This window comes from Streptopelia decaocto (assembly GCF_964273445.1).
Source record: "Streptopelia decaocto genome assembly, chromosome: 3".
Taxonomy (NCBI): Eukaryota; Metazoa; Chordata; class Aves; order Columbiformes; family Columbidae; genus Streptopelia; species Streptopelia decaocto.
This window is the reverse complement of record NC_138656.1, coordinates 53,956,368-53,984,095: the sequence shown is the minus strand read 5'-3', so window position 1 is coordinate 53,984,095 and position 27,728 is coordinate 53,956,368. Positions and strand designations below refer to the sequence as shown.

At 39.1% G+C, this 27,728-nt stretch overlaps 1 protein-coding gene across 3 annotated transcripts in view; it reads right to left on the bottom strand.

The window, feature by feature from the left end:
* The window catches only part of MTHFD1L (methylenetetrahydrofolate dehydrogenase (NADP+ dependent) 1 like), a 154,560-nt gene that overhangs the window by 115,216 nt on the left and 11,616 nt on the right, over nt 1–27,728 (bottom strand). For all 3 annotated transcript variants that reach the window (XM_082049792.1, XM_082049794.1, XM_082049793.1), the window contains 5 exons: nt 20,513–20,624; nt 15,643–15,722; nt 14,823–14,920; nt 10,211–10,384; nt 1,071–1,207 (listed from right to left, as the gene is read on the bottom strand). In XM_082049792.1, the coding sequence (XP_081905918.1) occupies nt 1,071–1,207; nt 10,211–10,384; nt 14,823–14,920; nt 15,643–15,722; nt 20,513–20,624 (601 nt within the window). The remainder of the gene's footprint in view (nt 1–1,070; nt 1,208–10,210; nt 10,385–14,822; nt 14,921–15,642; nt 15,723–20,512; nt 20,625–27,728) is intronic.

Genomic DNA, 27,728 nt, shown 5'->3' with positions numbered 1-27,728 from the left:
TTTTTCAGCACGCAGTAAAATGGGAATTCTTGATCTGAAATGAAAACCTACACATGATGGGTGGCCCAGACTTAGGCTACACAAGGGCTACCCTCTGCTCCTGTGGGATTTAGGACACAGTCATGCACATGCAGCTATTGAGTGGAAAGATGTAGCAGTCACGAGCAAGCACTGCTTCTGAACAAAACCTTCACACCCTGGCCTGAGCGCTCCATCCCAATTGCTCCTTAGGTTACAGGCAAAGGAGTTCACTGTAGCCTACACACAAGTTGAGTGGAAGGATTAAAGCACTCACATGCACCAGTCTTGGCTGAGAAGCACCAAGCACCAGGAGCCTTCCAGCTGAAATCAAACTTGTTAACTTAAACTTCAGCAAAGCAAAGTAGAGTAGATGGGGAGTGCTTGCCCAGTTAGGCACCAATCTCAGCTGAGAAATGGCAAAAAAAAGATTGCATTACTTCCTATCAGCATTGGAGACAGGCTTGAACTCTGGCTGGCTCTTACCTGGCCTGCAGGCTCTTAAAGGGTTTCTAGGCAAAAAGGTAGCAGCACATGAGTAGGGATGACAACTCAGAAGAACAGAAAGAGATTCAGACCCAGCAAGGGTGAGGTGCAGACACAGCTGAACCATATGCACAACTGCCAACTTCCTTAGTTTAGATATTTCCAATCGATACGAGGGAATTTAGGACTCTTTTTCAAGGAAGAATTAAACAGTAAAATTTAGAGACATCTTTAGAGAGTCTCCAAGCAGAGGAGGGGCTGGAAAGGGTGTGTACTTGCAGAAAACTCCTCCTGGATAACACATCCCCATGCCTTTCATCGTATTTGGGCTTTATCTGCATTATCGATACAAGTACATGAACATAGATATGAACCTTGCATGGGAAGATGTGTGCAAGAAACCTTTATCTATTAGTTATGTACTCATAAAAAATCCAATATGCTATCATTCAGACAATCCACTGAGTTATTGAAGTAACTAAGGAATTAAAAAAGAAAAAACTAACAAACAAATGGTATTTCCTTTTAATTTTAAAGAAGTCACAGAATGTACAAATATTATGTACCTTTAACTCCAAAAGTAGGTCCTTGGGAAGGTTGTCTCAGACAAGCAAACGAATTAATGTTAAGGTGTGCAGTAAGCGCCTGAACAAGACCAATTGTGACTGTGCTTTTCCCCTCTCCTAGGGGTGTAGGGGTTATTCTAGCAAAACAAGAAAAAAAGATTAATCAAATTCTTTGCTGATGTCAGCCTGGCTATGGATATCAGAACTTACAGTTTTTTATTTCAGTGAAGAATATTTGTACAGCAAATTTCAATAAGATTACTTTATCTCCACAAAAATACTGCTACAATGTTAGCCCCTAGCTCAAGCTGGAATGCTAATATACATGTGTCTTCTATTTAAGCAATTTACTATGAGAGCAGAAAAAGATAAGATTATTTTGGCAAAAGTTCTAAAAAGAATATATTGAATTTGGATATTTTTATTACAGCACAAAAGTCTCACTAGTTTCATTAAGAAACCATCCATCAAGATACTCTGTAGTAATGCATGAGATGTTTTGTTCCCACTGCTCAAACTTTGAATGAAATAATAGAACATTTTAAATTAAATAACCAACACTTTTGTTTGTAGAGCTCATCTATCCCTCTCCAGCTTCCATGTCATCATAATCCTCAACAATGACAGATCAACTGCTTTTTAAATGAAACAGGACATAAAAGTCACTATATTCAACAGAACATTATTTATTTTATGTTTGTGTTTCATGATGTTTTTGCAGATTTAAGGGTGATGAGGGACAATTACTATCCGACCTCCCATACAAAAGCTCAAAAACCTCATGCTACAAATCCCACATCTAGACTATCATTGAATCAGGACAGAATTTTACAAAGACATCCATTCAATCTTGAATCAGAGAGTCTAACCTCCACTCAAAGACTATCCTTGTCCCTTTAACGAATGGACAAAGACAGCTGACTTTGCAAGTAGAAAACTTCATCAGCCTTCTGTGAATGAGAAACACCTCAGTTTAAGTGATGTCTTCTCTGCTTTCAAGGTCAGCACATTTGTTCATGATCCATGTTAAAAGTCGGGGGGGGTGTTGGGGGCTTTTTCCTTCTTCTTCTTTTTTTTTTCCTTCCTTAAAAGTATGAACATAGCTCACGTCTCCAAAATGCATTCAAATGACTCAGTTGAGGCACTGCATTTCTCCTTCTGACTGGCAAAAGAAGAAAGCCCCAGTCCTTCTGCCACTCACACCACTCTAAAACACATACTACTTTTTGGCAAAGTGTAACCATTTATATCTTTGCTGTCTTCAGTACTTGCAGAGAAGCAGGTGCCTTAGTGAAGCTGACATTAAGAACTGATGTTCATTCCCAAGGAAATACAAACATGCACATGCATCCTAGTCAGAGAGGAACACTTATCCTATAATTTCTTCAAAACCTGACCTAAACCATCTAGCTCTAATTAGGAATACTTCCTTTCCCAGCTAGTATTTTTTCCAACATATCACTATCTTTAGATCATTTAAATGGTGTAAAAACATCCGTAAAATTGTCAAATGCAAGAAGACACCTGTGTTACCTCCTTGCGTATAAGATTCAGCTTATTTCAGTTAGTTCACAGATTGGCAGAGGCTCTTCTTTGTTCCACAAAATGTAAACACATGAAAAATATTAACTTGTCACAAATCTATGTTTTATATCAACATCCGATCGTGAGCTTTCTGTTAAAAAAGAAGCCTTTATTGGATATGTCTGGAAAAATTTGGGCAATAGGAGGCAAGCCAAATTAACAACTTCTATACTGTTCTAGGAAATAATTTTCCTATTCAGAAAATTAACGTTTTAACTCAAGTTCCAGTGAAATCAATGGGATTTAGTACATCTATAAGAGATTCCCTGAACTGAGACTCTTCAGAAATAGTATTTTATCTGCTGATAGCTTTGCACTACTCTTGTATGAACATGTAGTACTTGGGTTACTTAATTTGGAGATTTGTTTTTAGTCACTTTTTCACATCTTTATAACATCATGATTGCCAACCATTAGATCCTAAAGCATCATCTGTAACTTACTATCCAGACTACTTTGTCATCTTGCCTTCCTAGAACAGCACTCCCTTGACTTAAAATGAAAGTCGCAGATTTTAGCAAAATATTTACATAGAGCCAACAAAAAGTGGGAGATTTGGAGCATATCCTGAGAAGAATCCATTTTATCTACTCTCAAAAGCAGTTTCGGTCTGTGTCATCCTTTTTATCCACACTATGACTTCTTATTTCCTCTTGATCTACTACAGGAGCACAGAATGCTGCTTTCATGTATGCAGCTCCTAGGAGAACAGGTACTTTTAAATCTCTACATTGTCACAACAGCAAGCCCTCCCAGTTTTACTGTTCCTGCAATGATAGCTTCTATTTTTCCCACTATTTCTGCCATCTCCATCTTGTCCCGGGATCCCTATTTTTGTTCAAAGATGCTTCCTGCAGAACACCACAGCCAGGTTAACTCACTTTCACCCTCCTGACTACTTTTGTAACACTGGTTGCCCGAAACCCATTCAAATCATTATTAGTGTTGTTTCTCCTTGTTCTCCTACTGTCTCATTCACTTTTGTCAACTGCCCTAATCTCATTTACTTGATCCTCTTATTCCTGTGCATTAAAGCCAGATTTAAAGAATGTATGAGTAAACTTGAGGCATTACTGCACTCATTTAAAGACTTATTAGGATAACTCTTTAAGTCATTAGTTATTTAAAAATGAACAACAACTACAAAACTACCAAAAAGCAAACCATACTGCTACGAAAAAGACACCTCTACCTATTTACAGGAAGTTACTAGTAAAGGACTTCTCAAAACCCCCCCAAAAAACAGTGCACGCAATGGCTGCACTGCTAACAGAGCAACTTGTATTGGCAGTGCATCCTGTTGGTGGTTACCTCTATTTTTGAATACCAGACACATGAAGTTCACATTCAAGAGAATTCAGAGGTACCTTCTCTAGGTTATTTACTCAAGTTCAGTTCAAAACACAGCAGAAGGCTGGCCTGGCATGTATAGCAGCAAAAGGACTCACTACAGCTCCTATGAAACAAGCAAAATCAAAGATGCATCCCACTGTTCAGTCAAGGAAAGCAAATTGGAATTGACAAATCCATAACCAGAAGGCATGTTGGTAGTTGCATGAAGAATAGTATCTACTTGTTGCAGAAGATACACACAATCAAGCGCCACATTACTAAAATGCTCAGGTAACCCTGCTGGCCTATTCTAAAATTACTGTAAAATGAGCCAGAAAGCACTGGGAATTTTCTATGAGAAAGAATTTTTTTCCAGAGAATGAAAACAGAAACACACCATTGCACATCCATCAAACTGGGAGGAACAGATCTTGCCTCTGCTGAACTTCTAGTACATTGACACTGCACCAGCCATGTCCCTGCTGAAAATGGGGCACTCTGGGAGAACCAGCCACCACCAAAGTGGGGGTAAAAATGAACTAGAGCAAGCTTATTTTCACCAATGTACTCATGCAAGCGCACAAAGCTTTGCAGCAGTAAGTGGACGTGTCATTGCAGACAGCAGCTTGACTCCATCAAATCTGCTTGGCCTTAACAACCTACACTTTCAGCGTGTTCCTCAGATGGGTTTGTTCATTTTAATCTGTTTTTTCCCTTCTGCGAAGCTCTGTGCTCCTTAGTTTTCCCGGACCTAGAACTGCTCAGATGAATATCTAAAGGCTCAAAATGTCTAAAGGCGGCTGTGATGGAGGAAGAAAAGCAGCAACTGGACTTCTGTAAATGTCACAGCACTTGGGTGACACTCTTCCAAGAAAACTCATCCACTGCAGTAGGTAGGAATAGACACAAACCTCTGAGAAGTCAAAACCAGGAACCTGACTTTTCAGTCTCTTTCCACCTAACAGAATAAACAAAATGTGAGGACTCTGCAAATCACACTATTCAGTGGAGCCAGATTGACTTCTCATCTTACACGAGACACCTGGGCAGGACACCTTTGGTACTCAGAGGCTCAGCAGCAGACCAAAGACTACAGGATAAACCTTAAGAACTAAACAGTTATTTAATAGTTTCAATAGTTACCAGAACTTCAGTTTTAAATATAATTTTTAAAAAAATAATAAAAAAGCACCTGAAATTAAAAGAAATTTCTATTAAAATGATTTCCTTAGAAAACTTATTTAAAATATCTTCCCTTTTGTACCTGGCCTACTTTGATCAGTTTTTATAAATACAATAATCCATCCACTTCAGTTATTTTGTGGACATTGAGACATTTTTGTTGGCTGCACTACTGAGCCTACACTCTTGCAACTTAGGTCACTTGCTCACATGAGTATAAAGTTACAACCGCCAATGGCTAACTTTAGCTCAACTGTGCAATACTGTGTTTTGACCTTATGCAAATCTAGGAAAAAAAAAAACAACAAAACCCAAAACAACTCATTTAAAATACAGTAATGAACTCCAAGAGACTTTTAAACCCATTTCCATTATTCTTCAAATGTCTTTAATATGTTTTCAATCTAAACACAGAAAGCCCACAATAATTTTCCTCTTAAAAACTTCTTACTTTGCCACCTACCAAGCAGTCACCAGCTCCTTGGCAAAGTAAGTTTTCCATAACATTGGAAAGCTTTCCCTCTTTATGTATATCAAAACAAAGATAAGAATATGCAGACTTTTTGTTTGTCTGTTACACATCACGTTAGCTTACAGCCGAGCTGTTTCTGTGGGAAAGCTACATGAGGTCTCCCAAAGAGAAAATAAACAACCAGTGAGATGATACACTGCACCAGCTGTAACCTCCTCACAGCTACCCCCGCCGTCGTGACTCCAGCAAGAACTTTACTGGATATGTGACAATTCTCTTCTTTCAAAGTTCCTATCTTCAACTTATCAGTATCAGCAATTTCATAGTTTTTAATGAGTCCATCATTCCTATGATCCACAGGGAATCCTGCAAAGCCAAGCTATGGAGGGCATGGGCAATCAAGTCCCCACACATGACAGCTTCACTTACATACATCTCCCACCCAAGATTATGACCATCAGAAATTTATTTCTGAGCACAGAAATGTGGTGATTCCTGTCACTTCACTGAGGTGAGATTATGACTATGTTGCAATGGCATCCTCAAAATGGGACTGGAGTTCCAGATACGAAAGCACAGTGATCACTGTGAAGCTAAAATCATAGAATCATTTCAGTTGGAAGAGACCCTCAGGACCATCGAGTCAAACTGTTAACCCAACACTGGCATGTTTAGTGTCCCTAAGAACCTCATCTATTCATCTTTTAAACACATCCAGGGATAATGACTCAACCACTTCCCTCGGCAGCCTGCTCCAATGACTGACAACCCTTTCAGTGAAGATATTTTTCCTAATATCCAATCTGAACCTTCCCTGGTGCAACTTGAGGCCATTTCCTCTTATCCTGTCACGTGCTACTCAGGAGAAGAGACCGACACCCTCCATGCTACAACCTCCTTTCATGTAGTTGTAGACAGCAATAAGGTCTCCCCTCAGCCTCATTTTCTCCAGGCTGAACAGCCCCAGTTCCCTCAGCTGCTCCTCATCAGACTTGTGCTCTAAATGCCAGGAACAGACTGAGGAAACCATAACTGCAAACTCTCAAAAGCCAAAGACTCATCCAAGACAATCCCCATCAGAAGCTGTGCACTGACATGACAAACTGTCTCAGCCATGACTTTGCTTTGGACTGTCAGATGTTTCAGTGCATCAAGACAGTGGTATTTTCCCTGCTTATTATTTGTTTTGGTTTTTTTGTTTGTTTGTTTGTTTGCTATGACTACCATTTTTGTTTTCTTTTAAGCACCTTGTGACCCAAGAAATACAGTGAAGAGAAATGCAATCCAATATGCATTCATTAGAAGTAAAACGCAATTCCATATCTGAAAATTCTGTCTCTAAGATATTTACCATCATACAACTTGTACAAGCATTAAGTTTTTATTTATTTCTCTCTATTTTTATCTTACCAAAAGGTACGTTGTCACAAAACAATCTATTCATGTTAGGTGAAAAGTTCTGATTTTGAATTTGCCAGCATTCAAAATCCAACACAATTCTTACTAAAAGTAGCATTATATTTAATATTTTTTCACAATATGTTATTTCTCAGCTTACATTTCTGAAGTCAATACGTTTCCAGAATTAACTGGTAAAAGCCACAGCACTGGAGCATTTAAAAACAAAATGCTGGAACACACACAGATCCTAACAAATTTTAGATACAGTTTCATACTGTGTTTACGAATATGCTATCTGCATGCTTGAATGCATGATTAAGTTACCCTGGGCACTAAACTTAGCTACTAGGTCATGCACAAGCTTCATTCACTTGCATGTTCTCAGCTTGCAGTGAATGGGAGGCAGTTCAAGTTAAAATATCCTGCAACATATTATTTTTTTAGCACACTAAAAGCCTGTAGACACCCAAGAGCGATATGATAATTCGTGGCTCTGCCCCCAAGGTGTTTTAACATGAAACCTATAATAAAAAGTCACACACACACAAAAAAAAAACCCAAACAAGTGATAACGAGAAAAGGTGAAAAGAATGCTTTCCACACAGAAGAAAATGGAAATGTTATGAAGAAATTAAGTCTTCATCCTATTTTTGGGTGACACAATCTGTTAAATAAACTGCAATTTTTCAGCGTACACAGTATTTATTGAATGAGCCATTTAGGCGTACTTGTATGCATTCAGAAAGTACAAAAAAGGCTTTCCAGTTAGTAGCAACTTTTTCAAATGTCATAAATACAGCTATCCTTAGGCATAGAAAGGCAGATTTGGTTGCATTTCACTATCCAGAACAACAAGTTTGGGCTCTAGCACATCAGGAATAAACTAGAAGAGCATTTGCAGCAAATATTTATAATTCCTAGTCATCATGAAACATTTAAACAGGCACAAATGTCACTGACTGCATCATGGATGAAGGTTGGAGATGTTGCAGCTTGTTGAATGCACACACACACTTTTCACTTCTGTCACATATGAAAAGCCCACATCATACATAAAAAAATATTTCTATCATGCCAAATACCTTGAAGTATAAACATATATCTTAAATGCTTCCTCTGAAGCACTGGAAACTTATTCCAAAGACTGCATACTAAAAGAATTTCTAAATGTCTTTGGTTACTGTGAACAAATATAATTATCCAAACCGTAGGTTTTGGTTGGTCTGCCTTGGCAGGAAGAACATGAAGAAAGCAACTGATGGTATTATTTTACTCCCCAATTTCCACACCTGAGCGGTGCCCAGTTTTCATTGTACTGAATGTTTCCCTACCAGATGCAGTTCCTCACTTTTCTTAAAATCATTGTCTGCTACAGTCAGTTCAGCAAATGTGACCACATAAACACAAATTCTATATATACTTTATATGTACAATATTTCAAAGTCAAACTTTGAACTCTCTCAGAAGAGAATGTTCCCACTATTGCAGCCACCTTGCCCAGATGCTCCTACTGCAGCAGATGTGGTTTTGTACTCACCCCTCAGATGGAATGACTTCAGAGCAGTTACAAATAGCAACATATTGCATAATCAATCTGTGTAGGTACAAATCCAGCCATTTGTTTATGAAACACAGTTCAGTCTTTAGACATGTTATACAAACTAAAGAAGATACAATTTTCTATTTTTTGCCAGCTTTTCATCTTGTTAGTCAAAACTTCCCCATTTCATCCACATGTATATATACTTCTGTGTGCCAACAAAACAGCATTGAGAAAAGTGCTTGAGATACCTTCCTTGAAGAAGACTGGGAGCCAAAGTGGGGTGAAGAGGTGAAGAAACATAAGCACTGGTCCACACAACCTTAGACAACTAAAAGCCACCTGAATGGGGCTTTGCATCATGCTGTCTTCCAGCTCCAGATATTTTCACATAACCTCTGCTTCTGTGAGACTTTGCTGCTAGAGAAGTCTGGCACAACCTGCAGCACAGCACCCAACTGATGCTGTTGACAACACGAGCCTACGGTTGTGCTACCTGCACATGGTAGCAACTTTCTTCAAGCTCAGCCACACACTGAATGTGCTTTTCTTTCTCCAAAGCAGCAAAATACAAAATAAAACTCTACCAAAGGAAATGAGTCTCAACCAGCTATTGTTTCCTTCTCTAAAACAATTGTTCCAATGTCCTCCAGGACATCTTCATACATTGCAGTTCTCTCACACAGCACTGAAGATGGCTTCATAACTTGCCTGCCTCAGCTTCATAACACCAGGTTTCTCAGTCTACAACAGCTTCATCTCAGATAGTGCAGAAATCCAGGTTGCCCCCACAGGAAGGTAGTAAAGCAAGAAGTTTGCAAAACGCTACCCCAACTGAGGAACTGGTAGGTCAAGGCAGCTGAAAACAGTCTTCTCCTTCTGGATCAGCCTAAAGCTATATTTTAATCCTGATTGGCTTTACTTATAACGAAGCAATGAAATTAATTCAGAATATAAAGAACACATTGCAATATAAGTATTAATGAAACCCCTCACGTTTGTTCACAATAAGATGTTTCCACTTAGCAAACCAGGTGAGCGAAAAATGTTGTGTCAGTGAATGCAGAAAAAACTTGTAGCTGTTCTGAAGAGAAGCGCATAATTCCTGCTGAGCAAAGCATTTGCTATAATCGTGGGAACAGAGAGCAGGATAAACCTGCCTGGAGACATGTCTACATTTCAGAGAAAAAACATGGCTTTTTAAACTTTGTAATCTCTTCTTCAACAAAAAAAAGAATTTATTGTTAATATCAACAGATTAGCTTGTAGCTTCTGTTAAAGTTTGTTTATAAACAGCCACAATACACAGAGACTTATATATTGAAGTTAAACATTTAGAATTCTGATAAAACAGTAAGAAAAACCCCACATATCAACAGATAACATTTAAAAAGCCTAAAACAAACTACCTTTTATAAAATATACTTTGCTTCAATAATAACGGTTTCAAATAAAAGTTGTGTTACTTCAAAAAATTTCAGAAACTGCTCACTTTCAGAAGAGAGCAACATACAGCCAAAAACATTCAGGGTTCGTATTTGTGCAGTGTATTGAAAAGATATAAGCCACATGTTCATATTATTATGAGTGGAAAGAGTGGACATTAATGACATTACTGTGCATTCTTACCCAGCAACTAGAACATATTTTCCATCTGGTTGATCCTTTAACCTTTCCAGCAGGGACAAACGTACTTTGGCTTTGGTTTGGCCATAGATCTCAATTTCATCTGTAAGCAATCCTATCTCCTTGGCAAGTACATCAACAGCTTTTGGACTCTGTGCTCTGGAAATCTCAATATCACTGGAAAAGAAAACAAATAGGAGCCAGGAGATTTCTCTCAGCTTAGGTGGTCGACGACAGAGCACAAAACAACAGCAAATACTCCAACAATGGGGTTATTGTAATCAGTTTTTCAGTCCTCTCTCACATTTTATTAACCAAACCTAAATATTAGCTAACACCTAATATAACATTGAAAATATCATGCAGTGTTCGTTAATTGTTAGAATTTCACAGAGTTCTCTCGTTTAATCAGATTCCAACTATTACGTAATGCTTTCATATCAAGCTAGAGATGTGTCTGCTGGATGCTCAAGCATGTCCCACTGGAATGGATGTTTCTGGTCTTGTTTTTCTTCTCCTCCCTCCTAGTATATTTCAGCACATACGCTTTACTCAAATGCACATACGTTCCTTGGCCAACAGTCACACAAACACATTAGCTAAGCCCGTTCTTGTGCATGTGGCGCCTTTCATCAGAGGGTTCCACCAAGCGAGCTGAGCCTCGCTACTCCCCCGTGAGGGCACTAAAGGAAACAAGGCATTTGAAGATCAACTCATGCACTTATAAAGACAGTTAAATTGAAAATGGCCACATAGCACGAGTTTAATGCACAGGGCTCAGGCGAGAAGTGCAGTGAACTTATAAACTATTTCCAGCAAGGGCTGTGAGTGGCAGCTGAGGCAAGAGGCCAAGCATGGAGCAAGCACACATGGTAGATTGCCTGAGGAGTGGTGACTGTAGGCTGGAAGACACTGTTGTATCTGCAATTCCTGACCTAGACCACCTGGGGTCTTTGGATTTAATACTCCTTCATGGATTTTTCATTTGTGAGCTTGACCTGGTTGCCTCTTACGTCCATGTAAGTGTTCAGCAGCTGCAAGATCCCGTGGAAGTGAAGTCCAAGGCCCAGAACACAAGATGTGAGGAGTTGTCTCCTTTGGCTTGGAATTGCTTGCATCACCACAAGAGCAAATTAAAAAACTACCAAGAGATTAATTACTTTAGGCCTAACCGGGCTAAATTCCTTCCTGCAGTTTCAGTTGATTACAATACTTTTAAGATATAATTCGATGATGGCATCAAAGCCAACGTCCTGAACTTTCAGACAGTCTGCAAGGCCTCAAGTATTCACAGATGAACACAGAACTACTGCCTGATCTTAACTCCATGTGTGGACTTCAGCTGTTCTCCATCCACCAGCAAATTATCAGTTTGTGCCAACTTAATTGCTTGCAATTCTTTGAGGATATCCTAAACTGGGACCATTATTCAGTTCTAATTCTGAAGGTATTCCACAAATATCCCACATTTACACCATGCAACAGCTATGTGAAACCTAGAAAGCATCCATCCAAACACTGACATAATCCAATACTACAGGGGCACAGCACAGAACAGTTGGGCTGCAGACCATTTAATTGCATTTACTAACCTGGAATCTGTTTTCTTTCAAAGACATACTCAGTGCATCCTCTTGCATAGAAGGATATACCTTCAGCTTTCTTATGCATCACTTCAAACACAACTACCCATAAAAATGTATCAAGGACACAAGATGAAGGAGCTTACAAACACCACATGACAAAGAATTTTTAAAGTTTTCATTCAGAACTCTCTAAATAAAAACAACTTGAATCCCAGAAAAATATTAGTAAGTTGATAACAGCATAGTCCCTTAAAGATTTAAGCACAGAAAATTTGTAGGGTGACTATTCTCTTATTGAAGCAATTGATGTATTTGGCAAGGGCAGAAGGATGTAGACTAACATGACAGAAAGTTAATCTGCCTTTTTTTTTTCCTCCTACAAAATATATCAGCCTCTTTACTAAAAGACAGAAGCTATTATTTCAAATCTCAGGCCAGACTATAAAGACTCCCCACAGCAACTTCAGCCCTTTCTATTTCCTTCATCTCTTGGGTCACAAATGAGGCTTTTCCCACTCTGTAGGTACCATTGCTGGCAAAAAAAGTGCAAGAAGCAAAACTAATCAAGCTGTACACTTATAAATAAATTAAAAGGTAACAAATTTCTAGATAAATAACATTACAAATATTTTCACATGTCAAGTAAAATTGACAGTGGATGCTAACAGCTCTCTGTTGGTAAAACCACTGCTGCCATTTTTTCCCATCTGAAATTCCCTCAAGAACCTTCAAGGCAACTAGACTTTCAACAACTTAGAAACCCTTTAATGACAGATTGCACACTGATACAGACAATAAGGTGAAAAAAGACATAATTTCACAATGAATTAACATAAGATTTATACCTTAACTACTACTGGGGCTAAACAACACATACGAAATCTTTAAGTCTAGTCTACTGGACTAGATTTAATAGTAAAAGTATTTTCTGAAATAGAGGAAATTAAAGATTTGGTTACAACTAGCATTTAGAAGTCTATATTTGTAGCTAGGTCTTTTAGTTTGACGAGGTTTTATCTATATTGGAAATACCAATTATCCAATAAGTTATATTATTCAGTATTGCTGGAAATCTGCAACAGTGGTTCTTCTGCATGATTGAGCACTGTTAAGCAAGAAGTCCAACACCGACAATAGTATATCATAATTTACAAAAAACAGGAAAATTTAACAGATGGAGGAAGGCTCTACACCTACTCAGCCTGTGTGCTGGACTTTTTCTTTTGGTGCATATTTGTAAGAAAATACTGCATTACATTTCAAATATCTTTGGAAAAACATCAATTAACACCCAGATCTCACAGAAATCAAAAAGCAGATGTTTCTAGTTTTAGTGCTTAAGCAGCTTTGCCTCATTTTCAATGAAAACTCCATCTGTTTCCACATAACGTGGTGTATTACTGTAAGATTACATTTTATTGCAGGATACTTTCCATCTGATGAGTTATTTTAAATTTAAAAGAAAAAAAAGACAAAGCTACAGAGTTATCAAAGTCTTATTACTGGTTATATTATATGTTATTATATATTAATTATGAAAATATTTATGTACTAAACACACAATGCCGTAGAGACAGTTGGGAATACTTTTTTCAGAGTTTTTTCACCATCATACTCATAACATCACATGCTCCAATCTACATATTAACTGTATTATTTAAGGGTAGATTTTTTCAGGCTTTAATTCTAGAAATGTTGCATTCTGGCTGAGGAAAGGCTGAAGCATTTATTTCCCGTTGCACCCCTGAGTATGATAGAAAACTCATTATTTTTGCATCTGTTTTAAATTACAATTGCATCCATTCCCATTAAACTGTTGTAAGAGACAGCAAAAATGCTTAGAAAACATTTTGTCACAGCTTTCCAAAAACACAGCAGTAGGATTCAGAATGACAGAATCATAGAGTGGCTGAGGTTGGAAGGGACCTCTGGAGGTTACTTGGTCCAAGACCACTGCTCACACAGGGCCACCTAGAGCCAATTAAGTTGCCCAGGACTGTGTCCAGGTGGCTTCTGAATATTTCCAAGGATGGACATCCCACAATCTCCATGGGCAGCCTGTGCCAGCACTTGGCCACCCTCACAATAAAAGAAGTGTTTCCTGATGTTGAGATGGAGCTTCCTGTGTTTCATTTTCTGTCCATTGCCTCTGGCCCTGTCACTGGGCTCCACTGAAATAAGCCTGGCTTCATCCTCTTTGTATCCTTTTATATACACTGTATTTAGACACATTGAAAAGATCCTCCTGAGCCTTCTCTTCTCCAGGCTGAGAAGTCCCAGCTCTCTCTCCCTTCCTTCCTACATGAGGTCCCTGCATGGCCCAGAAGCAGGCACACAAATATGCACAAAAAAAATATTGAAGTTTTCCTATGTGGCAGAACCTCACTTCAAGTCCTTGGTTCCTTCCTCTGTCACCCAACACAGCCAACACACAGCAAAGCACTTTAGCACAGCAAATCACTCAGGCTGCTCTCAATGTCAAAGATGTCAGCAAAATCCCCACGGCCTAGACACAAGCCTTGGGAGGTGAATGACAGGAACTGATTGAAAAGATTCTGTCTATAAGAACAAATATGCTTCCTGCTTTTCACAGAAATTTAATAGTCTAATGCAGAAGAAAGTACTTCTACTGAGGGAAGAAAATAAACACAAGATCAAATGCCATTGAAACCATTGGACCTTAACTAGATCCATAAACACCCCCCTACATTAGGGCTTAGTGATTAGGAACTTCTTGTATTTTGTATTTCTGTTGATGTTACACAAGCCTTCACTTCCCTCCCCAAATGAAATCTTCCAGCTTTAGGTCTTCATTAAATGAAGCTTGGCTCCAGTGCATATCATAAAAGTAAAAATTGATAGGAAACAGAAGGACATGGTCACAATGAGGCATAAAACAAAACAGCACAACATGTAGTCCACATAAGTAGATTAAAAAATAAGTAGGCATAGACCATTTTTAGGTTCCTTGTCACATTTAACACTTGCCTACTCTTTTTTTTTTTTTTACATAAAAAAGCACTTATTACCTGGGCACTGGGGTGAGGGGCTGCAGTTTCAAGCAGCGGAGGTCCCACTTCCTGTAGTGCTGGGACTGGATCCATCGCTCCGTGTTTTTTACCATGTTCTGTTTTTAAACAAAAAAAGCAGCACACACCAGCTGCATCACAAACGTTCAACACTAATTTCAAATGATCTCAGGAGTATGTTGAAATAACTTTATGGCAAAGGCTAACCAAAAAACAAACTTAAAAATCTTTCCATTCAATGCTTTTAAGAGAAAAGAAAAACCACTGCACTATTACTGTCCTGTTGTTTGTCCAATTTCAAAAAGAAACAAGACCATTAACATGCTAAGTGGCAGAGAAAAGTATCTAATTAGGCACTTGGAGATTTTATTCTGGTAAAATGGAGAGTTACTATTCTTCTCTCACACCTTAAAAATAATGGAAGATATTAATTATTCCTGGACTGAGTCATGCTGCTTCCACATAAAACAAAGAACTTTCAGACCTTCTATCCATCACACCACAAAAATGTGTGCAGATATAATTCATTAATCTCCATTGTCTTACCATGTTAAGTTACGTTAGTCTATTGATACAAGTGCTTCTGTCAAGCTTCACAGCAATCAACAGAATTATGACGTTTGATTTTTAATTTACCTTTTTCTAACTAAATGTAACAGGCATAACTCACCCTAACTAATTGATTAAGAGTTGCTATTAAAATGGAAAGCAGGTAAGACATTCAAAAGAGCAAACCAAAACCTAAAACCTAAACTGCAGATACAATTTCTACAACTTACAGGAAGAGTAATGAATTCACAATGTTTGAAGTTGCACTAACCTGCATTCGCATTGCTATTGCAAGAGGACCAACAGCGTTTTCAGCAGCATGGTTGTTTTGCTGGCCACAGTTGTGTTTCTCTGTAAAGTAGAAGTATTAGGCTAATAAATCACAAAGCTTTTGTGAGTGTATTTGAAAGCTGTGTCCAAAAAAAAAAATTGTAATGTTGACTTGAAATTTAACAGTGTCACTCACAAAATTATGGGTGGCTTCTTTAATACTTCAGATGAAATCACCCAGGAGGGTGGATATCAGAGAGCAACTGTATGGAAACACACACATGCATATGGCGAAGCATACATATACTTGAAAAAGAAAATAAGGAAACAAAGAGATGAATTCCAGGATCCAAACAATTACTTTCGGGGAAAAAAAAAAAAGAAAAAAAATCAGACAGCAGCAAGGATTTGAAAAGCTACACATATTTTTAAACAGAACACCTAAATGAGCATGGTAAAGACTCTCCTTTTCCACACATCCATTACAGCGAGACAGAACAATGAAAGGAACAAAAAATACTGTTTAGGACTATTATCCAATGGGACTTAGAATATGTAAAATTTTTTGAGCAGCAAAAGTTATCTTCATCAATGTGACATTAAAAGTAGGTATTCTGAAGAGTCTACACAAATCAGAGTGACTCCAGCTTTAGAGCCAGTTGTAATTGTTTCTAGTGGCAACATATCATATAATGATCATACATTAGCTACCCTAACTAAACATATTATTTTGTCATTTTCCTGTAATCCTTCTTTTGGCTTGTTCTTCTTGCTGCTTATTGACTTTTATCTATATGCAATTTAACCAAGATTCACATCCTAGACTCTGTGGGCATATCAAATCCCTAGTCACATTCTGAAGGGCGTAGACATTATTGTAATAAAAAATAACAACTGTATGCTGACAGCTTTATCCTTTTCCCCCGGCAGGGGAACTGAAGTGCTAAACCCTGACCTAGTCAAGCTCTTGCTCTACTCATCCCATCTGTACAGATCACAAAACGCTCACGTTGCTTTGCACAATTCCCCCTCCTGACATGGGTCCCATTGGTGGCTGGGCACAGAACCCTCAACCTGGAGCTGGAGGGACTGGCAGAGGAGCACAGGAAGCCAGAACAGCACCCCAGCCCAGCCCACGCTCTCACACCCATCACTGAGAGAGCAAGAGACCCTTTCTGCAGACACCATCTGCCTCATTCAGTATGTTTTCTAATCCTCTCTCAAACTTTCTTGCTAGCAGGCACCTATACTTCAGTTACAAAGCTAATCAAGCAGAAGGTGGTCATCCTGACATTAAACTCTTAATTAAGAAAGTCTCTGAAAAGTCCTTCTACTTGTACTAACACTTGCCATTAAAAAAAAAATATTCTGGAGATGCTCAGTTTTAGTCTCAGACAGAAGAGTTTTACTGGAACAGTCTGTCACAGTCAGAAGTTGACTGTTGTTGCTTTGAGACCAGGCTGGGAAAGCTGCCAAAGAGACAAATGGAGTAGGAAGAATGACGTTTCAAATCCCCTTTCAGACAGCTGTGCTTTACAGAAACATTTCGACTTTTTATGTGATTTGGCTGAATATGAGTTCTTTATCAGGGCAGAGCTAGCATGTGTGTAAATACATATCAGAATAAGACGTTTCCCTTCAATAAACTACTTCTCTCAGGCTGTCTATGCTACACATTCACCCCACAAATGACTAACCAGGCTTTTACAGGGGTGAAGGTGAAGGTAGAGGTGAAAGTCACACATACACAAACTAGCAAGACAGGATTGCAACAGCTCTCTTAGGATAAATTTTTCAGATGGGAGTTTGAATAGCACTCTCTGCTTTGGATTATGGCCAGAAGATCAGCTGAATCACAGGCATTGTGCTCCCTCCTCTGACTCACCCCACCTGCCCATCTCTTTATACCCTGTTGTGTGGATGGGTGACAGCTCCTGTCATGCGCTACCTGTCTGCTCAGGCAGCTTAGAATAGAGAAGAGGTGGGGAAATGGTTGAATTTCCCACTAACATACTTAAACCAACTAGACTTCAGCTTTCAAGTGATGCCAAAGGAGCCTGACATCAAATCTCAAATAATTTTTGCATTCTTAAGTTTGGTTCAAAAACTTTTCATTTCTATACATTTACATGTAAAGTATTTTCTGCAAGACACTAGCAGCACTCCCTTGATTCCACAATCAGTAGTGCAGCAGAACAAGATGCTTTACTGCTAGAAATTGTATAATTTTTAACATTATGGTAATTAAAAAATCTTCTATCAGTTTAAAAAAAAATACTTGAAAAATAATTCTGTCTCTTTGGAGCAAGTATTTTTAGCTCTACTCTCATGGCTTACATCATTACAGCTGTGCAATTCAGCTATGTGCTTGCAAATTTTGAGTGCTTTTAAAACCTTTGAGTGTGTTAGACTACACATATACCTATGTAAGGTAGAAACCTAGCAAGAATAAAAGCTATTTCATGGCCATTGTTGCTTCCAGATTTCATTTAGCTCCCGTGACCCCACAGCTGTTAAGCTGGACATTTCTAAAGCAAGAAAAAACCCAGAACAATTTCTAAGCACTTCAGCCAGATTCCACCACATACTCAAAGTGAAGAGTCAGTTGTAAGATTCAGTTGTTTCTCCAAGGTCATGACTGCTCCACAATAGGCTTTTAATACATATCTTGCAATTAAACTAAGTGCATTCTTCCTGTCAAACAGACACCTGTGTTTCATGTACCTCTCTAGTAAGTCTCGAGGCCAGCATTTTTTAAAGCTGCTAAAATGTATTTCTGCTAGTTTTTTAAGAGTTTCTCCAAGATTCTGACAGTCTCAAAAGCACAACCATAAAGACAGATGGACATTCGGTAGATAAGTTCTATTTAAATTATCTTGCTAAAAAATCTCATGCTGCCTTTCCAAAGAAATGCTGTACTAAAGCACAGCCCCCTGCTACAACTTGAAAAATGCAAAGAAATGTATATGTTTAGGCCAAATCTTACATTTCCTGCCTTAAGAATGAATGTTGCTGTGGTACATGAACGCCACTCAAATGTTTTAATGCAGTGTTCCAAACAGCACTCTTTTAGGGAAGGGAAACCCTAATATTACCTATAGTTCTATAAAGTAAATAAGGCACTAAGATACCTAAGTCTCAAGACACGGCATGCAGTTACACTGGTCTCTGAAGACCCAGACTCCCTCTGCAATGGAGGGAGAGAATAAAGTATCTGAAAGTGGGACTGGCACCAGGCAGCACACAGAGCCAGGAGAGTTCAGCCATAAGTGGTGCCTGCTCAGACTGCAAGGACTGTCTTATCCCCATCCTGCCTTTATAGACTGGCAGCTCTACCCTGCATCCAATGCCTAAGAGGTTTCTGCTTAGAAGGATTAAAACGAGGAGGGGACATTCCCTTTCATTTATTTATTTATAGGTGCTACTAATGCACCACAAATCCCTCTCTTCTTTGCCCCTTTCCCTTTCTCCATTCCACCTTCATCTGAGGGTATGTTATACTAGTAGGTTGGGTACCTGCTGAAGAGACCTATGTCCACAGATACTTAACAATTATATCCACCAATCCCTATGCAAAGTAAATGGGTAATAAAGATGCAAGGAGTCTCCTAATCACTAGGCTAAGAAAAAGAAAATATGAATTATTGTTGAACAACTTGTGCAGTATCAGCAAGGAATAAGGCATGGCAGCCACCCTGAGATCCTTATTATAATAGGTTCAGAGCACTGTTCTGGAAGGTGGAAGACAAAGGCCCGAATGCCTTCAGATAATTGAGTGAATAATAACCCAGATCTCCCACACCTGCAGTGTGTGTTCAAGTCAAGAACATATCACAAAAGACAAGGAAAGAAATCTCTTGCTAAGGCCATGCTTTGCATGGGAACAGCAGCTGCCTTATTATGGGCCTGATCTTGCATTAGGTCTGCATAGAGTGTCTGCTTAATTTGTCCTTAGGGAATATACCTCATTTAAGAACCATACAATTAGTTTTCCTTGGCCTTATGCCCATTTCCCCAGTTTTGTATCAATAGATGTCAATAAGCACACTTGTGACAGATTTAGAAAAACACATTACCCAGTCACACTACCCATGTTCTTCCTTATTTTCCTACTCATTCTCAGCACAGTTTCAACTGGACACTGAACAGTCAAATTCATATATATACAAAAAAAAAAATCTACAAAATATCTAGAGACCTTCACAGGACTTTGAGGAATTTTACAGCAAACGCAATTCTAGCAGTAGAATAGAATAACTTCTGGGAAGGTTTCTTAGTTTTTTCCTAGTAAAATTCCATAGCATTTTTCAACTGATAAATTAATTAACATATATCCCCTCCCCAACCAGTCAGGGGAGGAGAAGGGAGGGCAATCCAAACTTTTTTTCTATAAGTATTTACTGCAGGAGACATTCTGCCTGTTCTTAGCCACACACGATTTCTCTGCTCCCTCCTGCACACAGCTTCACAGCACTTTGCAATTGATATTTTTGCCCTTCTTTTCTTCGTGTTCCAGGTAAATCCACAGAAGTCACAGGATAACACAGTGTACAAAACAACACTGAATAATAGCTCAATTGATGACCCAAAAGTCTTCCCTCTGAATTCATTGAATCTATAGGCTCACCACTTACTTAACAATTCTGGTATACAGAATCCGTTCCAGCCTTTCTTCCCTCAGCTGACATCTTTTTCCTATTTCATACATCAGAGACACATGGATACATCCCCTATACACAAGCACTAACTTTTAAAGGCCCTGTCCCAAAGATGTAGCTTTTAACCACATTGTGTTGTGGTTAAACACACACTTATCTCAACGACTCACGGTACATCACATTCAAGAACTGTTATCTTTTAATGCCTCTTACCTGACAGCAAGTCACGAGAACAACTGATAATGGTGGTTCCAGGCTTTATCCAGCTCACAGGAACATCATCAGGTTTTGTACTGCCAAGTACCACCACATCTGCATGCTGAAGCTAGGGACAGCCCAAAACACCCCCCAGAAACAAAAGAAGTGTTTAATGTTAGAAATACATTCTTGAATATGCAATAGCACTTAAAATAAAGTCAGGCAAACAAACTGAAATCAGGCAAGTGGGGTTAGAGTCAGCACCAATATTTAATGGAGATTACATACTTTCAAAGAAAAAGCCCTATCATTGTCCAAAGTCCTGTCCAACAAGATAACTTGGAGAGACATAAGAAAGAGAAGGGTTGAAAGACAGTAAATAGGCAATTATAAAGAGTGTAGTCAGATTCTCTGACAATAGAAAACCAGGCCAGCTGATGGGAATGCAAGATGACCTGATCTGCAAACATCAATGCCTTTGAAGAATACCAATAAAAGAGTTATTTCCTTCTCAGTTCATGTTTGCTAATCAGTGCCTCTGATTAAGTTCAACCTGACAGATGTTGGAGCAAAAATGGTTACTACAAAAATTCTTATAATCAAAGACATAAGTGTCTTCCTTTCCTCCCTCCTCTGAAACAGGGTGCTTACCAGTTATCTGAATCACCATAAGGGACAGCATCAGAGGCAGACGTATAAAGATCCACTAAAAAAGCAAAATTTGTGCACAGCATGCTTCAAGCCTGAATGCAAAAATTATTTCAGAGATACAGTGATTTTGGGAATATTTTGAAAAATTCAAGTTAATACCAAGTGTCACAAACTCGGCGAGCCTCTCTATGAATTGATTTATGACAAACATTCCAGCTTCTTTTTTGGCCAAAAGTGCTCTGACGCAACCCTGCCCAACACTTCTGCCAAGAACGAACGGCCACAAATCCTGTCAAGATAGCAGGTTTTTGGCAGAGCTGAGCATCCAGGAGATGAGAAGAGCATAACTGTGGAGGAAAAGGCAGAAGGCTGAAAAAGCTCCATCTTCTCCTCAGAGGACACAAGGATGGCCTAATGTTCCTTTGAGATCCACATGCAGAATCAAAGCCAAAGCTGTGGGAGAAGATCTACTTGCTTGGCAAATGACCAACACTTCAGTCAGAAGTCCTGCAGCACTCCTATGATTACCTTGCAAGCACAGAGTCTCAACAGTCATTCAGCCTTATCCAAACTGCCTACACGCCTCCATCTGGTGTAAGTATCAACTTATATGCCCCTCCTAGATGGCTACATAAGTCATAATGCTTGACCAGTGTCAAGTCAAATAATACTGAGGAATTTGCAAGCAAATTTGGATAAAAAGATGCTGCAATGACTTGAGTACCAAGAATACTATGCTGAAAATGCACTTTCCCCTGTGAAAGTATGCAGCCTCTGCCATAACAATCAACATCAACACAGAGAAAAGCAGTGATTATTCGTTGTTACATTAATCCAGTCTTTTTTGTAACAAAATAATGATTCATATTCTAGCAGTTATAACGCGTAGACTGAAAGTCAGGTATGTTATCCCATGCAAAGCCTCTGGGACAAGGACTAAGAGCTTTGCACTCTATTTAGCATCATGAAACTATTAACCAGTTGAGAGCTATATGCAACAAGTAATAATTTTGACAAATGTTCAGCCAACACATTTATGACAGAATTGATCCGATGTAACTATAATGCCAGCAAACAACTGACCTGACCAAATATTCATCTCTATGACTACCGATCATAATGTTCAAAAATGTTCTTAACAGCTGAACCCAATCATTTTTGTAGCCAATGTTAACACTAGTTCAGATGGCTAATGTTGCACATACCCATAAATGTATCAGAAAAAGAGCTGAACCTTTCACCTCATTGCCCTGCCCCACCTCCTCTGTCAAAAGAGTTGTATCACACCGCAGCAAACACTTGTCCTGTGGTTTGAAGACACACAGATCTCAGAGCGTTCCCCACCATGATTCCCTTTTCCTTATTTCACAAAGTAAGTAAATGTAAAGAGAAACAAACAAACAAACAAACAAAGGTACAGATACAATTATTTTATGTGCAATTACTGAAAAACTTGTGGGGAGTCAATAAAGTATATAGCAAAACACTTTACAGAACTTTTTTCCCCCAGTGAGTACTTTTTAAAAATTATATCCAGAAACTTGTTTGACTGGGAGAGTGAGTCCACTGAAAGCAAAATAGTTGCTTACAGAATTCTGGGTGTTCTTGGATGAGATTTCTGTGATTTCCATCAGGACTTTTCAATTTCATTTGCAAGATGTCATGCCCATGCTTCCTCTGTTTTTGTTTTATTGTTTGTTTTTGTTTTTTGTATGTTTGTTTGTTTGTTTGTTTTTTCCTCTCTTGCCACAACCTACTATTTTGAACTGCCTGTAAACCACTAAAGCAAGCAGCAAGCCCTGAAAGGCATGTGCAGGCTTATCTCCTACATCAGGAACAAATCACAGATGTTAGAGATAGAAAATACTTGTGAAAGAAAGCTCTTTTTCACACCCAACCTCCCTAGCAAATGCACTGCACAGTGCCCAGACAGAGGATGCAACTGAGAGGAACCAGATGCTCTAGGCAGCCGTAGCCAGAAGCTGAGGAGATGCCCACGATGAAGAATGTGTGGACACAGGGCCACCGACTGCCTGGTGCTCTCTGGGCAGCAAGGCTGCCTCCCACCAGGCAGGCAAGATGAAGGAACAAGGAGCATCATATCAAACCACCCCTAATGCCCAAGGCAACAGGCTGAAGACGACGTAAGCTAATACTCAAGTAGTACCCTGCCTTCTCACCGGTAAATATTTTTTCAGTTGGGAAGAGCTGTGCCAATAAATAATCTGAAACCTTACCTCATAACAAAATATGACTCTCTCCACCAAGATTTAAGTAGAAGCAGATTAAGAAGCACCACCCATTCCCAAGACAGATCACCAAATGTTAAAAAAACAATGGACTTTCCAGCCAAGTATTTAATGATAATGGTACAAAGTAACTCTATACGCTAGACAACTGAAAACCCATTTTGCCATGAAGCCTAAATAAAAATTTCCCAATAGTTAAAACTGACTGCTACAAAAGTCATTTTTAAACATATAATCAAGGAAAAAAACATTTTAAATTAATCTTTGAAATGCCCTCAGGTTGGTTTGTTTGTTTTTTTATTTATTATTATTATTATTTTGAATAGCCCTCAGTTTCCTGGGTCTGAAGTTAGACCAGCTAAAATTTAAGAGATGGGGTGAGGAATAGGACCTCCATTTAAAGTTTTTTCAGAACCTTCCTTGTGCAAAAAGTAATTTTATACACCACTATCCCCAGCAATTCTAATTACTTTCTGAAATCTTGTAAATTGATTATGTCAGTGACTAGTTACAGGTACTTTTTCCACCAAGGAATATTCTACTTATGTAGTTTCTTCCAGCTCCATCTCTACTTTGGGAAGCTGAAGCTACTGTTTGTAAATTATTGGCAACCCACTGGGACAGCTATGCGTGGTCTGCTCCAATCTCTCCTCCCTGGCCATGGTCCTCAGGGATGAGCCGCAGTGAGCAGCCACCAGCTCCCTGCTGCCATTTGCCCTACATGGTGCAGGTAAAAATTAGGTCCACAACTCTACTATGGGCTCAAGCCTCCTGCTCTAATGCATGGTTTAAGAACTGTTCCTCTAGCTCACAGGCTGGGAGGTAAATTTCAAATTGTGAGGAATAGATATGGTGCACACAAAATGTTGAAGCAGACTTTGTCTACAGCATCATCACTAGAAACTGTCACACAGCTCCTCTCCTCTCCTCTCCTCTCCTCTCCTCTCCTCTCCTCTCCTCTCCTCTCCTCTCCTCTCCTCTCCTCTCCTCTCCTCTCCTCTCCTCTCCTCTCCTCTCCTCTCCTCTCCTCTCCTCTCCTCTCCTCTCCTCTCCTCTCCTCTCCTCTCCTCTCCTCCTCTCTCTCCTCTCCTCCTCTCTCTCCTCTCCTCTCCCCTCCCCTCCCCTCCTCTCCTCCCCTCCCCTCCTCTCTCTCCTCTCCCCTCCCCTCTTTCACGCTTACTTACATGCTTACAATACAAAATGTATTTTTCTGTCAGTACCAAGACTCTTGGTCTTATCAAGATAGCAAAAACAGACGGCAAAGGACTAAAAGTTGTCTAATCATCTGAAGCTGAAATGTTGGATCTAAGGAAAAGCAGACTGTGGCAAAAAGAGGTTCTTATCCAACCTGAAAAGGAACCTCCATTTATGCACTCTGGCTGAACCACTGTCCTAATTCTCAACTAGGCTTTTACACACAAGTGTTCCATTCCTAACCATAACTAGACAGACCAATTTTCAGTTCTTTTACAAGAAAATTGTAGGATAGCAGCTCTCTTTAGAAAGCCAAAATGTGGTTCACATACAGAATACATGTAAGTTGATGTGTTGAAATCATGACTGACTGAATTTAGATGACTGAAACGAAACCCATTTTCCTCATAGGTACTAAGTATTCTCCATGTTTTGGCAAGAAAAGAATCTGTATTTTTAAATTTGAATCTATTTGATAACCTCCTTTCATACTAGAAAGCCTAATTCTAACATAATAAAGGATTAAGCATGTCAGTTCCCATTCTTCACCTGTAACGCTGAATCGACTTTTGTGTAGCTCTATTTTTACCTGACAACAAGTGAGATGTTCCTGAAAGTATGTGAGTGGGTCATTCTTCAGGCGCTCTGCAGTGATTGCGCTTTGAAGAGTTAGCTACACAAAGCTTTACAGAATGATAACATCTTACCTATTTCCACCAAAACGCTCAAGTCATTATCTCTTACTTCATAATTTATTTTACATACAACATGTAAATTAAAAAGAACAGCATTTCTTCATGGCAACTATGTACAGCTGTACCAGAACCTTCTGAAATATACTGTTTTCTTTCATTTGTGATTTTATTTGAAAATCCAGGAAGCTCAAGAGTGTTGAAGGACATGGCTCAGCTGTGCCATGATGATTATTTTTAACAGCTAAAGTCAAGCAAACCCAAAATTGAACAAAAAGAAACATTAATAATTTGTTCATCTTACCAAAATATGAAGTGGGGAGGGAAAAGAACATACAAAGTGTGTCCATTAATCATACATGTCAAAGAAAGGAAATTAAAATGTGCTATTATTTATTTTATTCCTTTTTTCCTGCCGTAACATAGAAAAGACTTGCTTTAAAGGAGCACACTAAGTCAGATGGTAGATGGCATTATGCTGTTTGTCAGCAGAGCTACCTCTACATTGTTCGACTTTTCCTAAGGTGGACTAAAATATACCATCCTCTTGATTATTTTCAAAATATTTTTGCAAAAGTGCATGAGTAATAAAAGCAATAACAAGTCCATAGCAATACAAAACCTGATCTAAAAGACCTGCAACCTTAGTGTTGTGTCTCTCATTTAAATTGATGGAATTTCTAAAGAAAACACTTGCTATGCTGTCTTTAAAAACAAAAAGAAATCAGCAGAGCTACTCAAAGATAATGTAGTACCTGCTTAAGAAAGGCATGACACCATTAAGTTCAGGATTAGCGCTTCAGTGCAAATGGGCCCAGTCAATAGATTAAGACAAATAAGGTACACATACCCTTAAGCTCCATTTTTCTTTTCCTAGTGTATATTTGGTGGGGGAGGAACATCCAAATGAAATGTTCATACTCTTCCTAAGTTCATCCCTCACTTCATACATGAAGTTATTGTGCTACCATAGGTTATACTTCCAAGCAACAGTACACAGACTTTTACTGTAGAGGTATCATATTCAGAGGAAGGACAAAAAGTGTACAGCCATGTCTAAACTCAGTGTATTTTTCAATAAAAACAAAACATGAATTAATTTTTCCAAGACTTGGAAAAACTTTGGCATTGACTAACACATTCTCCTACTTGAAATTCAGATAAATAAACCTCAAGAGAAACCTTATGAGCCTTTAAACCATTTTTAATTAATCAGTGCTTCGAATGAGTGAAAGAAAATTAATTCATACCATCAGTTATAATCATGTTATCTAACAACATTTTAGTTTAAGCACAGGTTGCCACAAGACAGCAGTGCCTCACTGTCCAGTAGGAAATCTCTGCTTGTTTTCTGACTCTCCAGCTTCTGAGAATACAAGACAATTTTCCCTGCGTGCATTAGATTTTATCTAGGAGCTAGAGTTAACTATAACTAAGTTACATCCAGGCAGGTTCAACAACGTTCTGAAGGTTACTGGTGACACACTGCTCCAGGCTTACAGATGAGAAAGAGGAAGGTAGAATTCCCCCAAGCTCTGCTGATTAGTCCTCCAGGCAAAGCAGAAACTCCTTTACTGCCAAAAGTTAAAATGAACTTGGGAAGACTGATGTGCAAAGCCTCAAACTGCCTCCTGCTTAGGCCTCCTATTCTGTTTCCCATCAGTGACCTGCTGCAAGAGGTAAGCTACGGGGAATTATAAAAAGCAAAGCATGATTATGGGAAAGCATCTGGATGGAAGGAAACAGGTCTCTCTCCAGCACATAGACAGCACTGCACAAGCAGCTCTGGCCCGCTCCAAGACTTTTGCTGTGAACCAGTGGAAACACCTCTGGCCACCCCATGATCCACACCATCCAGCCCAAAGCAGTCCTCTAGCACAACCCCAGGCCATGAAAAATAATCAAGGAAAGAGACATGGCCAGTATTAAGTTCACAGTGCTCCCATCTCCAAGAGTGGCATATGTTTCCTAAGTGCCGTCAGTCACTTAAAGCACAGAGCTGAGACAAGCCTGACAAAAACATCCGCAGCTGTGAAAACACCGATTTGCCAGAGACCTTTCTAACTATCACAGCTGCTTAAACGGATTTCCTCCTCCTGTCCTTGCCTTCAAAACCTAGTGGTTTGATACTATTTTGCATTGGCTGCCACCTTGTGGTAAGTGCTACCAGATATAACGCTACAGCTGTCACTTGCTCCTCACCCTACAGCGACTTGCAAACAGCCCTGGAAGTATTTGCACCTCTTCTACAGCCAACTTATGAACTCCTCTGCACATGTCCAAAGGACAACACCATTACCTATTGTTTTATTCTGTGGAATTTGGAACTAAGGGATAAACTGGGAAGTCTGGCAGAAAGTCATACCAACTTCTAAGTTATTGCCAAAAGCTCTGCAAAACGCAACCAGGAAGACCAGGTAAATTAAATCTTTTGAATCAAGGCTC